Source organism: Sceloporus occidentalis, unplaced genomic scaffold (assembly GCF_023333645.1).
Source record: "Sceloporus occidentalis isolate IW3139 unplaced genomic scaffold, rSceOcc1.0.p SCAF_1, whole genome shotgun sequence".
Classification (NCBI taxonomy): Eukaryota; Metazoa; Chordata; class Lepidosauria; order Squamata; family Phrynosomatidae; genus Sceloporus; species Sceloporus occidentalis.
Window position 1 is genome coordinate 107123420 of NW_028316981.1, and position 14761 is coordinate 107138180.

General features: G+C 40.8%; 1 protein-coding gene across 1 annotated transcript in view; it reads left to right on the forward strand.

Annotated features, from left to right (window-relative positions):
• The window catches only part of LOC149321933 (5-hydroxytryptamine receptor 4-like), a 298644-nt gene extending 287225 nt beyond the window's left edge, over nt 1–11419 (forward strand). Inside the window, exon 7 of the mRNA XM_089531601.1 lies at nt 6400–11419. Within this exon, the coding sequence (XP_089387727.1) occupies nt 6400–6487 (88 nt within the window). The 3' untranslated portion in view covers nt 6488–11419. The remainder of the gene's footprint in view (nt 1–6399) is intronic.
• Nucleotides 11420–14761: the final 3342 nt, after the last annotated feature.

Here is a 14761-nt window from a genome sequence, read left to right on the forward strand (position 1 = left end):
GAAGTTTTTAAATTCGTCACAGCAGGCTTTAGATGTTTCTAAAATAGGGTTCAGGGAGGGGGGCAGTTGTGTTAGCTCCCTCACTACCCTGAACAGCTCTGCCGGACGTGACTCCACGGACGCAATACGTGCAGCATAAAACGAATGTTTAGCTGCACTTATTGCCACTCCGTAAGCCTTCAAAAGAGACTCAAGGAGTGCCTTGTCGGCTAAGTGGTGATGTCTTCGCCAGTTGCGCTCTAGCCGTTGCACGCCCGCTTCCTATCCCTGAGGTCTTCCGTGTACCAGGGTTGCTTATTGGAAGCAGGCCAGAAAGGGGATTTGCGGTTTAAGGAATGACTGTTGAATTCTCAGCCAGAGAGTTTTGGGCCTCCTTAAACTATAAACCCCACAATTTCACATGATGTTGCCATGGCAGTTAAAGCGGAATATAATGCTGTAACACTGTAGTATAGGGACCATAGTCTCACAGTGTAATTTATATATTAAAGGGTTCTTCATTAACCGTGTCTCTGATATTCTCATTTGCTATTAAGAGAGGTCTTTTATCATAAAGGAATATTCTATGTTACTTGTAAACTCTCAACTGAAATCTGAAGAAATGGGACAACACATAAATTTACTTATTTCTTTACTGTTTGTTGGACCTGGGCTAGAGAAGACATAAGGGCAAGGTTAAGCAAATAGCAATCATTAACAAATGCAGATGTTGCTGGAATCATTTCAAATTAGTGCAGTACTGACTTTTTAAATGCATGAGTTGTTTTCTTTTAATCAGAAAGTTGACAGTTTAGGGAACTAAAAAAGGTCCACTGAAACCTTTACCTTCTATTCTGTTGGCTTTCAATGTTTCGCCAACCTACAGCTGTTTTATCTCAACTCTTTTTTAAAATTGGGAAAGCGTCGTCATCAAATAATCCCAACCAAAGAATGATCTGAGATAGGAACATTGGAATTGTATCATATACCAATTGGTTACACGACAGTTTTACTAGAATCAAAAGAAGCCCTTATTTATGATGTAATTTTGGAAAGTTGTTCATAGACTCCTACTGTACTGTGTACACTCAAACATCTGCAACTATTCACATGATTCTCTAACCCAGAGGTTCTTGAAAAAGAGAGAGACCTGTGATGAAAAGAATATATTTTGACTTCCTCTGCTGTTGTCATCACAAAGTAGACCTTTATTAATTGTTTTTGTTCCTCTTCCTTTTTTTCCACTGAAAGTTAGTTCCAGTAAACCTTCAGCAGGAAAAAGGAAGAAGAGAAATAAATAGATTTTTTAAAGGTTTCCTTAGTCACAGCAAGAGCAAAGGATTTCAAAGTATACTTTTCCTTTTCATAATGAGTGTGTCCATCTCTCTGTTGAAGACCTTCTGGTTCAGAGAAACTTGAAACTGTTTTTAAAAACAACGCTGAGAGAAATAATCTTTCCCAGAGTGTTGAGATTTGTTTAAATTATCCTAATGGTAATATATGTTCACTTTCAGATGTGAATGATTCTCTAAAAAAAATTGCTGTCATGAATGAATCTGTAAATAAAAAGTAAAAAATAATAAAGCATAACATTATTATTTGGATATAAATACCAAAAAGCTTCACAATCATGACAGCACTGATTTCTCATTCAGGGAACTGAGAATAATATAGAACCTATTAACATTAGGAAAATGAGACAGAAAATACTTTGCATTACTGTCTGAAATTCTTCATTTCCTAAACCAATGATTGGACAAGATAATATGTCATAGGTAAAATGTTGCCCTTTTAGTGGGAGCACATGCAAACTCACACGTTTAAACTCCATAAATGTAGTCTTCTATGGTAAAGTGAATTGGATATAAAGTTTGAATCAAACGTATTTCCTCTCTTTAATCACTGGCTTTAAATGGCAATGTTAGGTAGTTGCTGTACATATCTTCACCATCCTACATAGACATATGATGATAAAGAAAATTTCCAGCTTCACAGTTAACATTTTTGGCCTAAATCTGATTGCTAGTCTGAGCTAAAATAGACCCACTGAATAAACTGATGAATTATAAATTAACAGTGATATAACTTCCATTGGTTCATCGATCTACTCTGACAGGGACTAGCAATTTGGGCCAGAGTCCTGAGTTGTGAATGCATAACCTGGAGTTTAGGGCACTTGTAGAGACTGTGAAAGTCCTCTAATCCCCATTTATGAGGAAGCAGCCACTGTGATCATTTGGGAGGCCCATTCTCCTGTCCCTTGGGAAGCAACTGACTGACATTCCCATCTCTCCTTGCACAAGTTATCTCCTAGCATGGCAGGAGTGGGGGATTGGGAGAGACATCCTGCCTGTTGTAGTAGAGATCACACATGGGAGAGGAATAAGGACATCAGTCAGCTGCTTTGAGAGGAATAGAGGAACAGACACCCCCCCCCCCCATCAAGTGCAGTGGCTGCTTCCCAGTAAGTAGGGATTTAGGTGATTGAGCTGGAATTCACAGCATAGCTTTATAACTAGAGCTTGCACCCACCCCTTTTCTCACCGGATTGGGGCCAGGGCAGCCTCACCGGCAGCCCAGAGGCCCCAATCTGACGCTTTTTGGGACCATGGAGAAGTGGCAAAATGCTGCTTCTCCGTGGTCCTGAAAAGGGGTGTCCTTGGAGCTTCATGCCCCAGGACACCCTGACAGGCGCAGCCATCAGAGAAAGGGGCCTCCTGGCCCCTTTCTCCCATGGCTTCATTACTGCGGTCGTCTGGTTGCCACGCGAGAATGAAGCTTGCACACCGCTACAAAAAGCAGCTGCCTAGGGTACAGTCCAGATGGCCCTTTGCACCAGCCTGGCCACATACTAGGGTTGTGCGGGGGGCGGAGTGACCGTATGCCCCGCAAGCCTAGCACATGGTGACGGTGTAATAATGGCTGCCCCTTGTATACATGGGTTCCGCCATTGTTATGTAAGTGCCGCGCGGCATCTGCACATTGCTGTGCGGCGCTTATGTAACCAGTGGTTTGGCAGCTGTGGCTTCCCTCCAGAGGAAAAACAGACGTCGGCAGACCGCTGTTTTTCAGCGGTCTGTACTGCACCTAGAGCAGGTCCTTTGTTGTGGTGCCATAACCAGGAAGTGGTGACGTTATGATGCCACTACCTGTGCGTCACATTTTGGCACTCAGTGGTGGTGCCGGCATCATGGCGGCCCCTGTGTAGATGAGAGGCTGCCATGATGCCGGCATGGTCCCGTTCTAGGGTTAGGGAGCATGCGGATGGTGTGTGCTCCCTAACCCTAGTATCGGCGTGAGTACACCACTTTATGGTGGTCTGTACCATGCCTATGTTACACATTTGTAACTGCCTCAAAGGACTCTTATCTGAATTTCAACCAGTCTCAAAGATACATGTGTCCAATCGTCCTGAATTACTAAAATTGAATTCCACAAATACTGATCTTTATAAACCCAAATCTGTTTTAGGTTTTACCAAAGTTATGGAAATATTCACTGAAATGTGTTTGCTTGAACCTAGTAAGGTCTGATTAATTTTAGTTGCCCTGCAAAACTGCATTAAAGGGGAAGACATTTATTAAAAGATTTCTTAAAGCATACATAAAGATTTCTTAAACCATACAACATGTTTATAAGTCTGGTTTTGAAAGTACTGGAGCAAGTTGTCTAAAGCTGTGTTCTTGTCCCCTCCTCCCCCTTTTTTGGTCTTTACTTATGGATTTCAAATGTTTCTACGTTTTGGAGTCTTACAGATTCCATACATATAAAGAAATGCCACACTTTAAAAATGTGAATTTATTTAAAAGCTAACATTATAGTTATTTACTTTGCTTCTTGAAACTGTCAATCTAGAAGACTTCATATATCACAAATCACAATTATTACTTTTTCACATGAGACAATAAGATATCCATTAGTCTATTTTGCAGTTGACAGCATCTTCCTCCCCATCTTCCTTATGCATGGAGAAACAGATGTGTGCATTCATCACAAATAAAGACCGATGTACAGGAAGTATGCTACTTCCACAGAAGTATCATTTTGTGTAAGTGCGGCCATATTGTATGATATAGCTCTAATAGCTGGAAGTTTCCAGACATGAAGATCCTTGGAGCCTAGGCATCAGTGAAACCCCTTGAGAAAATATTGATAGTGAGGTTTCATTCGATGGTTATTTCTTCATCTTCATGAAACAAATATTATGGTTAGAAATACAACAAATTGCTAACTCTGGATGGCAGACATTTCAGAGCTGCTTCTGTGTATAAACTGCTTCCCTCATCTGCTTTATCCAAAGCCATAGTGGGTTTGTCAGAACTATTAGAAGATGAACATGCCTAACACTACTTGTGCCAGAACTATTATAAGTTGGAAAGCCCAAACCAAAAAAGATTCTGTCCCTTAACTAGTCCTGGTTCCTTTGTCTGAAAATCCAATGTGAAGTCAATGTACTTTTCATCAGCTGTTGTGATTGTATCTTATCTCTAATTCTGTCATTTCAGCAAGGAGCTATGTCTAAACACAGAACCATAAACTACTAACATAAACTACTGGCCATAAAAAAATCAACCATGGAGACCATTCTAGAAAGAGCTTACTTCCCACCTGTGCCCTAAAATAAGAGAGAAGTGGAACAGGTGCTTCATGGCCTGTAATAACTAACAGGCAGTCATGTTAATCTTTCTGTTTTCTGCTTTTATGATGTAGTTGTGAATTATGTTGTTTGCATTTGTAACTATACAGCTGAACAGATGGTGGAAGATTTATTTCAAGGCAAAGCATCTACTAAAATAGTCAAGTCTAGGCTCCTAAGTAACTGTTAACTGCAACCCTTATTCATTCGAACAGAAAAGTATTATACTTTCTATTTCTCATGAAACCAATTAGAAGGGAAGAAGGCATAGCGAGACAGGTATTGTGCAGAGCAATTTGCCATGGTGGATGTTATTTCAAACCACAATGGACAGGTGCAACAGATGTCTACATTCGCATCTTTGTACTATAAAAAAGGGAACAAAGAATAACACACAGCCAGGATTATCTTGAAATCCATAAATTAAAATAATTTTGAGGCAAGGTGACAAAACTCTTCATAAGTATCACAGCCCAAGCAATTTGAAATAAACCAAGAATGATCAGCAAACATTTCAATTAAAGGCATACCAAAATGAGGTTATTTTGGCCTGTGAGTTAAACATTTCCAGTGATGTGGTCAACTGAAGTTGAGACTGTAGATCTAGCAGACAAAATGGTCTGTGTATGAATGTGCCTTCAAGTTTCCTGTCAACGTATGGCAACCCCATACACTTGTTTGTGTTTTGTTAGGCAAGGTTGTTTGCCATTGTGTTCCTCTGAAATATAGCCTACAGGATTCCCATCCAAGCACAGACTAGGCCTGACCCTACATAGCTTTCAAGATCAGGCAGGATCTGGTGCCAAGGGGAGACTGTACCAGTGAGGAGGGGATGGTATGAGTGAGGAGTTCAGAGGATGAAATTGTGGTTGCAGAGAGGAAAAAAATGAACTTCCAGACAGAGCATAACCCCTTCCCCCTGGAGCTGAGACCAGCTGCATCATCTCCATTGTGTCCCATCTAAAAGAGACATTTATGCGTATATATCACCAACAATATGATGACCTGAGTTTCCCTGATAAAGCCCACAATGCTTACACTGTGTTTTAAAACTTTCTAAGAAATGTCCTAGAGTCATAACAAAAAGTGGCAAGAAAACAAGAAATGATCCTAGTTTAGGCTGCATATGCATCTAGGTTACATTTGCATTCATCCTGTCCCCATCTCTACCCCATGTTTTCTTACTGTTTGCATTTGCCACCTCAGTCCACCTTTGTCTGAGGTGCCCCTCCAGAACCATGGCATGGTAACCCTATAAGGGGAAGGGGGTATCTAATACAAGAAGGGCTTCATTGCATACAAATAAAGTCAGGTAGGAAGAACAGGGCCACACACATTGGTCTTACCACAACTCTGGCACCCCTGCTGGCTCTGACCTGGTTTTCATCTGTGAAGTGCAGGAGTGTATGCTCATGTACATGATGGGCAGGGGATGGGAAAAGTTCAGGGACCTATTCTCTTTGTGTCATCGTGCTTTTTTGTAAGGATTGTTACTGCTCTGCTGTACATTTTCCAAACAAAATCTATTGTCTTTTTAAAGTCTGTTAGAACCAGCTGAATGATTTCACTAACAATGCATGAGTAATTTCAATTATGTGTAGTTTTTCCCCATTTAGCGTTTACATTGTTGGTTTGCATTAAATAATAATGTCATCAAGAGTGATGGCAACTGTTTAGCAAGTAAATCTGTAGAAGACTGAAGACATCCTGTTTAGCATTTCATAAAAGGATCACCAAGCTATTTAATCTGTTCTAATGTGGTTTTCTCCTCCCCCGTTCTCTAGGTACACAGTCTTGTACAATGGGAATCAACAGGAACATGATAAGCTTCCAATCCACAATGATCCAGAATCCCAAGAGTCGTGCTTCTGACCCAGGTCCCAGTCTCCCAGAGACTAATAGGCTGGCAAGCCTAAAGATAGTTGTGCACTGGAAATGTAATGCCAGATCAAAGTTGTTTATATTGCTGTCATGCTCTCCTTATTGATTTTGCATTTGGGCCAACAACAAATGTGTGCTTGCTCACAGGAGCAAATGGGCTCAATTGGCATAGGAGAAAAGACAGGAGATCTTGATGTTGTTGCAGAGCAATGTGTGGCCAATCCTAGTGCTTTGTATATGACGAACAAACAGCAAGCAAGATGTTTGGTTGCTCTTGTGATCACTCCAGTTGGTGTGTTGTACAAACACATCTTTTTGTTGTGTGGTGATCATGTGGCTCTTCTCCCAGATGTTGAAGCTTGACTTGAAGTGCTTTACCAAATATAGAAACTGAAATTCTTTTTTTTTTTTTTTGGTTATTTTTAATAATGAGTGCTCACTCAAGAAACAGTTCCTAACCTCTGTGCAACAAGAAAAGGAAACAGTCATTTTGTAGATTACTACACACATATACACATATCTCTGCTCACCTAAGGAGAGATGAATGTGACCCATGGAGGCAGAATTGATGGTAACATGAGAATATGGTCTATTCAGCCCTCTAACCAGTCTAATCTATTAAGTGCAGAGTGATCATTGGACACTATCCACTTCCCGCCAGTAAGCTGTTGCCTTCAGTCTCCATCAATATCTTAATGAGATTTTCCATGAGATAGGCACAAGGCAGTGCTGCTTTGAAGGAAAGGTTGGTCCAGATACTGAACCGTTGAGAAAAAAAGAGCTATCTTGTAATAGCTCACTAAGTGCCATCTTGATATGTCTGTGCCTGTTTACATTTGAACAAATTTTATACCTAAGCAATGCATCTGAAAAACAACCCTGCTTGGGTAAAATCATTTAGTTTCTCTCAATTCCTTTTAGCATAAGCAGGGGCAGTGGCTCAGGGACAGTGTGTGATGTACACAATGCCTACTTGATTGTCTTTGGGTTTGTCAGGGTTTCCTGGTGGTCATTGTTGTACATGGCAACAGGATCAGAGCCACCAGTTCATAAGGAAAAATACTATCAGCCAAAGTTGATCCAATGATTCAAACAGCCAAACTGAGATCTAGGATCCAAGGTGGAAGTGACAGCAGGGCCAGCCACAAGGTTTGCTATCATGAAGACGAGTAGGAGGAAGATGTTTCATCTGGCAGGTGTCTTCTCAGAAGGGGAAACATGCTGCTGAGAATGAAGTTCAGGTACCAGGATTGCAGTGTTGTACAGCCGGGCAGAATTGCCTTTATTCCCTGAGACGCCAGCCTAGATGCTGAGTTAGCTAGTGCAACAGCCTATAAATCAGGGCTAGAAATTGTGTTGTCAGCTTGCATCTCTGGCTGTGCTGGCTAGGGCTGATGAGTGTTGCAGTGTAACAATCTATTGAGGACTGTCCAGTCCCCATCCCATTTTCAGTGTTGCCCCTGCAGCACCTCTGGGAAATCATTGAAGCCACTGTCCAGTAAACATAGCTGTGCTGGTGTAGCACGAGACTGGGGCTTTATAGCTGGGAAATCTGCTTGCTGTGACTTTTAGCACATTGAGAAGGTTTTCCTTTTCTATCCCCTTTTCAATACCTTTAGATATTTCTTCTGTCAGTATACAGAGGGATGTTATTACACCTTTGAAATGGAGTAGATTACCTCACTACCCTCTTCTAGTGCTGCTATTCCACTTTTACTGCCCTGGCTGCCTCCTGTTATATTCTGTGGTTTGTAGTTCAGTGAGGCCTAAGAGCTCTCTGGCTAAGAATTCTAAATGCCCCCACCCTAAACTGCAAATCCCAGAATGCAACAGGAGGCAGCCAGAGCAGTTAAAGTGGAATAGCGGCACTATAAGAGTGTAGTGTAGCAATCTCCCAAGTGAGCAAAATAAGTTGTAGAATAAGCTTTCTTGTTTTCATGCATCTGAGGAAATGGATACAGGCCCTGTGCAGACCAAGCTTAAAGGCTAACCTGGGGACAGAGTCAGGGCATCATGTCCACATGACACATGCCCCGACTCCACCCCCAGGGCAGCGTGACGCTGCACACTGCTCCACACAGCACGCGGCATCACAGCGCTCTTCTGGCACTGCATCCGCACAACACAGCACCAAAGGAGTGCCGTAAAGGGGCGGCACAGCAGCTATTGTGCCCTTTGCAGGACACAAAAAGGAGCTGCTTTTTGTGGCTCCTTTTTACAGCATGCAAAGGCCAGATCAGGGCTGCAGTGTGCAGTTGCCACAGCCCCAATCTGTCTGCACAGCCCCTAAGTTTACAAAAGCTCATGCTACAACTTATTTTGCTTAGTTAGTCTCAAAGGTGCTACATTATCTGTCTGCATACTGGTATTCCAGACTAACATGGCTATGTCTTCTGAATATTTCTGCTATATAACTGTCTGTTTAAGAAGATGCCAGTGTCAGCCATTCTTATCAACTTTGTTCTGCATGCAGATGTTACAGCCTTCTCTTTTAGCAGGAATCACTAGCCAACCTCGCTTTTTGCATGTTATGTCAACAGGCATGACTGTAGATCCAAGGATGCCTGGAACCTGTTTTTATGACACTGGAAATGTACTGGTTCAGACATGGACCTGTACTTTCCTTTGACTGAAGATCTCACCCAAAGATGGCAGCCTTGCTCTTGAATACAGATATTTTGTTACACTGTATAATTATGTACAGATTTTTTTTAATGTATAGAAGAAACTCTGACATTATTTATTATTGTTTGTAAGGGGATTATTAGTTTCCCATTAAAAGCTCTAAGTATTGGAGCTAAAACAGTATAATTTGGTTTTGTTTTCATTTTACTACATCATTGTTTTGTTATCAAGTGACAACAATTTCATTGTATAAAGAGGAAGAAAAAAGATCAGTTCTTGCCTATTCTTGCTTGAGTTACAATCTAGGGGCAATCCCATGGTTTTTGTGTTCTAAAGTTGTTCTGCTGCCCTGTGGTGCAGATTAGGAGATTTTTAAAAAAATTCTTTAGGTCACTGTATTACTGGAGCCCATAGGCCAAGGGTTCCCAACCTGGGGGTCCAAGGTGGAATTTCAGGGGGTGCAACAAAGAGTGGCTTGTGTCCTTGAGTCACAAGTCATTCCTCAATTTTTTCTTCTGAATAAAATTAGAATCTACTTGTTCAATTTAAATTTGCATTATATGCACTGCTTTAAAAGCTTTTTTGTTGTTGTTGTTCATCTGCACTACTGTATGCGGTTTAAAATTTAGAAGTTAGACTTCTTCATCTTCAGATGTGGTATTACTTTTTGCAAATATGAATCAAACATTTGCTAGGGATGTGAGGCAAAGAAAAGGTTGGGAGGGCAGTACAAGTGTTCCACCCTGGAGTGTGCAGTCCATGCAACTGCCTTTCCAGATCCATGCAGTTCAGTCCTAGTAAAAAAAGGAAAAGAAAAAAAAATCTTGGTTTTCTTTGGGACCTGTATACCCACACAGCCATGCTTGAAACATGGCACCTTTCCAGCATTTTGAATGCTTTGACTGACTGGTTCTAACCAGGTTAGTCCCACAACAGCTTTACAAGCACAAAACCAAAGATCCTCATTGTCTTTTAAGGGCAGGGGACCTGGGAAAGGCTAGCTGTGTGGCCTTGCAATGTGGTGAATGCCTCACACCTTCTCAAACTACCATCCCTGCCAACCAGTCTACAGCAAACAAGCCTGGAAAGAATCAAGCATGTGGCATAGTGACTTCTCAGCTGCCACACTTCTTTTTATCATGGCAGTTTTTAACAGAAAACAGCCTGCATATTAATTAAACAAGATGCTGCCACACTGTTACCTGCCCAGCACAAGTCTTCTAGAAGTCCTTCTTCACCTCAAGCACCACCACCACCATCAGTCAATCTGATTACTAGGCTTAGTTCTGCTGCAATGTATACTGTGACACCCAAGATACTGTATTCCTCTCACTACAATATCAAATCTTTTGACTTTGTTTTGTTTTCTCTTTAGATTGAGGTGAGGAATCTCTTGGGGTCTCATTCTGGTGGCAGGGGGTTCTCTCCCCTATATCATCACTTAGTGTTTTCACAGTTGTCATATGGCTTTCCTGGCTCCCAGTTTGAAAGACTGTAACACCTGTTTGGTCTAAACAGCACTGCAGAATGAATGAAGTTTGACACTGCCTTAACTGTCATGGTTCTATCCTATGGAATCCTGAGATTTGTAGTTCTTTGTGTCACTAGACCTCTCTGACAGAGAAAGCTAAATATCTCACAAAACTAAAAACCCCACAATTTCATAGGATGGAGCCAGGGCAGCTAAAGCAGTGTCAAACTGCATTATTTCAGGAGTGCTGATATCTGCTGCGCAGATTAATATAGCCATTTGATAGTGTAAGAGCTTTGAGCTATAATGTGTTGGTATTTTTGATCCTCTTCTTTTTTTCTTTGGGCTCCACCTCCTCTATTTGGAATGTTTCCCTCTCCATTAGGACTTCTCTGAAACTGAAATTGGGGCTTGCCTTAGATGTTCTCCTGCTACATGGGAAGCATTTCTCCACAGACAGGCCTGGAGGCTATTTAAAGGGCTCCACCAAGTGGTGGTGAAGGGACTCTTTCCCCTGGCATCATCAAGATGCCAGGAGAAGGCTTTGCTTCCAAGGGAAGCTTGCCAAGCCCATCCCTCTCCAAAGCTCTTTACAGATGGAACAATGTCTATTTTAGAATTCACTCAGATGCACCTCAGATATATTTGCTTTTGAATTCATTATATATACAGTGTCCATAATCTCAAAGCCAGATTTAATTAAAAATCAAGGGCAGAATTTGTGATCCTGGATAGCTCCTATGTAAGCTTAGTTGCTTCCTGTGATTATTGTGAACAAGTGCATATGCCATTATCTGACATGTTTGAAAGACATGAGTTCCTGTTGAATAAATTAGTATTTTATTGATGGTGTGGTGGTCATTCTTGAAAATCCTGTCCTAAAGGGAACATCACTACACTACAGGGTAACCCTTTTCTTCTTATTATCCCCAGTGGGCTTATAAAGTAAGCAGCAATGAGCCCCATGGAAAGCAATAGACAGCCTCTGTTCCAATTAACTGAAACCCTTCTATTGATTTTTATGGGAGCTTGTCACACATTTTGTTAGATGTTGTACTACATCTCTTCCCAAATGGGTTCCAGAACACATTTAGATCTCTTCATTTCATGGAAATATAGGAAGCCTGTTATCTGTTATGATGCCATAAAGAAGCACTGACCCCCCTCAGTCTCAGGAAGCTGTTTGCATTTTAAAAGTGCAATACAGGAAATCTAATAATTTCATTTCAGTCTGAAAGCTGTGAGAAACACCTCGTGGGGAGAGGTTATATACTTCAATTAGAAGTTGACCAAGGCTGTCTAGAATAAGATGCAAGGCAATAAGTAGACGAGGTGTGCCTTCTAAATGCCAGTAGTGCAGGCAGGCAGAAACAAGGTGGCATATTTGAAAGTTACTGTAGCAGCTCTCATGTACAAAGAGGGCTTATCTAATAAAAGGAGTGTGATGGAGGAAAAGCACTCAAGTCTATGGGGAAGGAGGGACATGTGAGTTGCCTGCAGGAAGAAAATGGACAGAAACCTGAAGGTTGTGAGTTGGTGAGCCGCTTGGATTCCAAGTGATTAAGCAGAATATTAATAATAATAATAATAATAATAATAATAATAATAATAATAATTGTAAGCCATCAGGAGACCAGTTGCCAAATCCATCCTGGCTTTTTTCCTTGTAGAGTAAAAGTAGAAGGGATAATTCTATCTAGCTTTTCCCTCATGACAAATATGATATGATGTAAAAATCCAAATTCAGTGAAATTCTTACTTCTATATTACTTTTGGAAGTACAGAAATTCATTCAGGATTTGGAATTAAAGCCTCTAGGGGACATTGATGGTCACTTACTCATTAGTCACCAATTACATTTTTTAGACATCATTGATTTTAATGGATTTACTGTAGTTGGGACTAACATTGGGCTTATCTATGTGGATCTCACTGATAGAGACAAATAGTAGAACTTCTGTGTTGCTCATACCTTTTCCTCAACTGTAAAAGATACATTTCATATCCTCCCTAAAATAAAATCAATATAAAACTACTAGAGATCACTATGGTTGTCTTCCCAATGTTGGAAAAAATGAACATCCTCTGATGTATTCTTTACATATTAGAATGTCCCAAAATGTTGCTGAGGAATTATTCTGTGAAGAAAAACACATAGGTTTTTTGTGCAAAAACAAAACACAAAACAAAAAACTTTTTGTGTGTTGTGGAGGAACTGTTTTCTGTGCAGAAAATAGGTTTCCTGCAAAAAATATAGAAGTTTTCCACAGGAAACCTGTTTTCTGCACTTTTTTATTTTGCTCAAAAACAACAACAACAACACCTTCTTGTATTTCTACACAGATTAATTCTTCCACAAGGCCTCAGGATATTTGAATTCTGGGAAAACATTGTGTAGGAATCTCACTGGTCTTTTATTCTTCTTGAGGGGGGTTCCCAATTGTTGAGAATCCTTTTTTGGACTTGGGAACAAATAATGGTGGGGGAAAAACTTCATCCCTAGGACAGAGGGCCATGGAAACTAATAATAATGCATAAATGACTCCTGCTGAAGTAACGTGTGAAACTCTGCTGTATTTTTTAAAAAATGCTATTTATCAAAAGTCAGATTAGGCAATAATTGTGGGTGTCTCCACTCACACTTGAAATGGATCTAAATTGATTGAAATGCAAATACATTGGTATAGATCACCAGTAGATTACAACCAACTGATAGTTTCCATGGATTCAAGCATCCTTAGCTTAAATATACTTTTTAAAAATATAAATTCCAAAATACAAACCTTGATTCTGCCTTTTTATATAAAGGACTCTATTTTACTGTGCCACTGTATTTAATAGGGCTTGAGTATCCATGAATTTTGGTATTCACAGTGCGTGTATGTGTGTCCTGGAACTAAATCCCAGGGGATACCAAGGGCCCACTGTACATTATTTGTTTTATGAATCAACTATAGCTTTGTTTTAATGCTATGCACACCACCCATAAAACAAGACTATCAAGACACATTTTAGGTGGACACCATTTAACACTTTTACAACTGACCTTGAATATCACATAATGTGTTTTGAATGTTCTTAAACTACAGAGACGCAAAATCCAAAGATGGTTATTGAGTCCATTAGTGCTTGTATAGCATGATCCCTCAGGAATGCTGGGAAATGGCTTAGTCTGTCAACTTGGCTTAACATTTTGATGAGGCTTTTAAGTTTTCCCCTCATCCCTTTTCATAAACTGATAGTTTCCAGGCAGAGTTTAGAAAAATCACATGTTATCCTAACACCTCTGACTCTGTTTAGTTCCGTTAGTTTATGTTTAATTTCTCAGCTATAAACCAGAAGAATGACAAGACGAATTGTCTCCTTTCATTCTTGCTTAGTTTGCTTTGCAGGCACAAATTGGGAAGTCTGCTTTGCAGAAGTCCAGTTACATAGGCCTTATTCTGGATCCCACCCTACAGAACTCTGGATGTGTTTACAACAGGAGTGAGCAACTGGGGAGTGTTGGGACCAGTTTTCTCCCCTAGACTCCCGGTATGTTGCGTCCCCTCCCACAGCAAACACACATCACTCTGTTTTCCTTTGAAGAACTTCTCAAAATGATGACATTGTGATGATGCCTTACTTCCTGTTACCATTTGAGAGTGACTTCAGAAGAAAACGGAGGCATTTGGAGGTAGTATGGGGTTCTGGGGAGTGCTCTTTTTTTCATATCTTCATGCACTTGGGAGACTTTCCAAATGAATTTAGTGCACAAATGGCCTAAAAATTATAGTTAGGAACTTTTGAAGCACTTTGGAGAACTGGTAAGGGTTTCAGGGACCACAAAAAATGGAGTTTGGGTTCCACATGTGGCCTCAGGGCCACACTTTGCCAACCCCTGGTTTATAGGCACATGCACAGGATGATGGGGAGATGGTCTTCTCTCTGCCAGTGCCCCCAGGGTCTCCTGGTAGAACCAGCTCTACAGAGGAAGTGGGATCCAACCACTCACATCACAGAAACCTTGGACTGAGCCACAGAGGAGTTTGGTCAAAAGGGTGCGGCCAGGAAATTAAAGGGCAAAAGCCATTAATGAGGAAGGATGTACAAAACTATTGTTTTAAGCAAAGAAACCTGAAATTTATGTCCTAAGTTTAAGAACCACAAGACTCTCCTCCTTTCCTCTC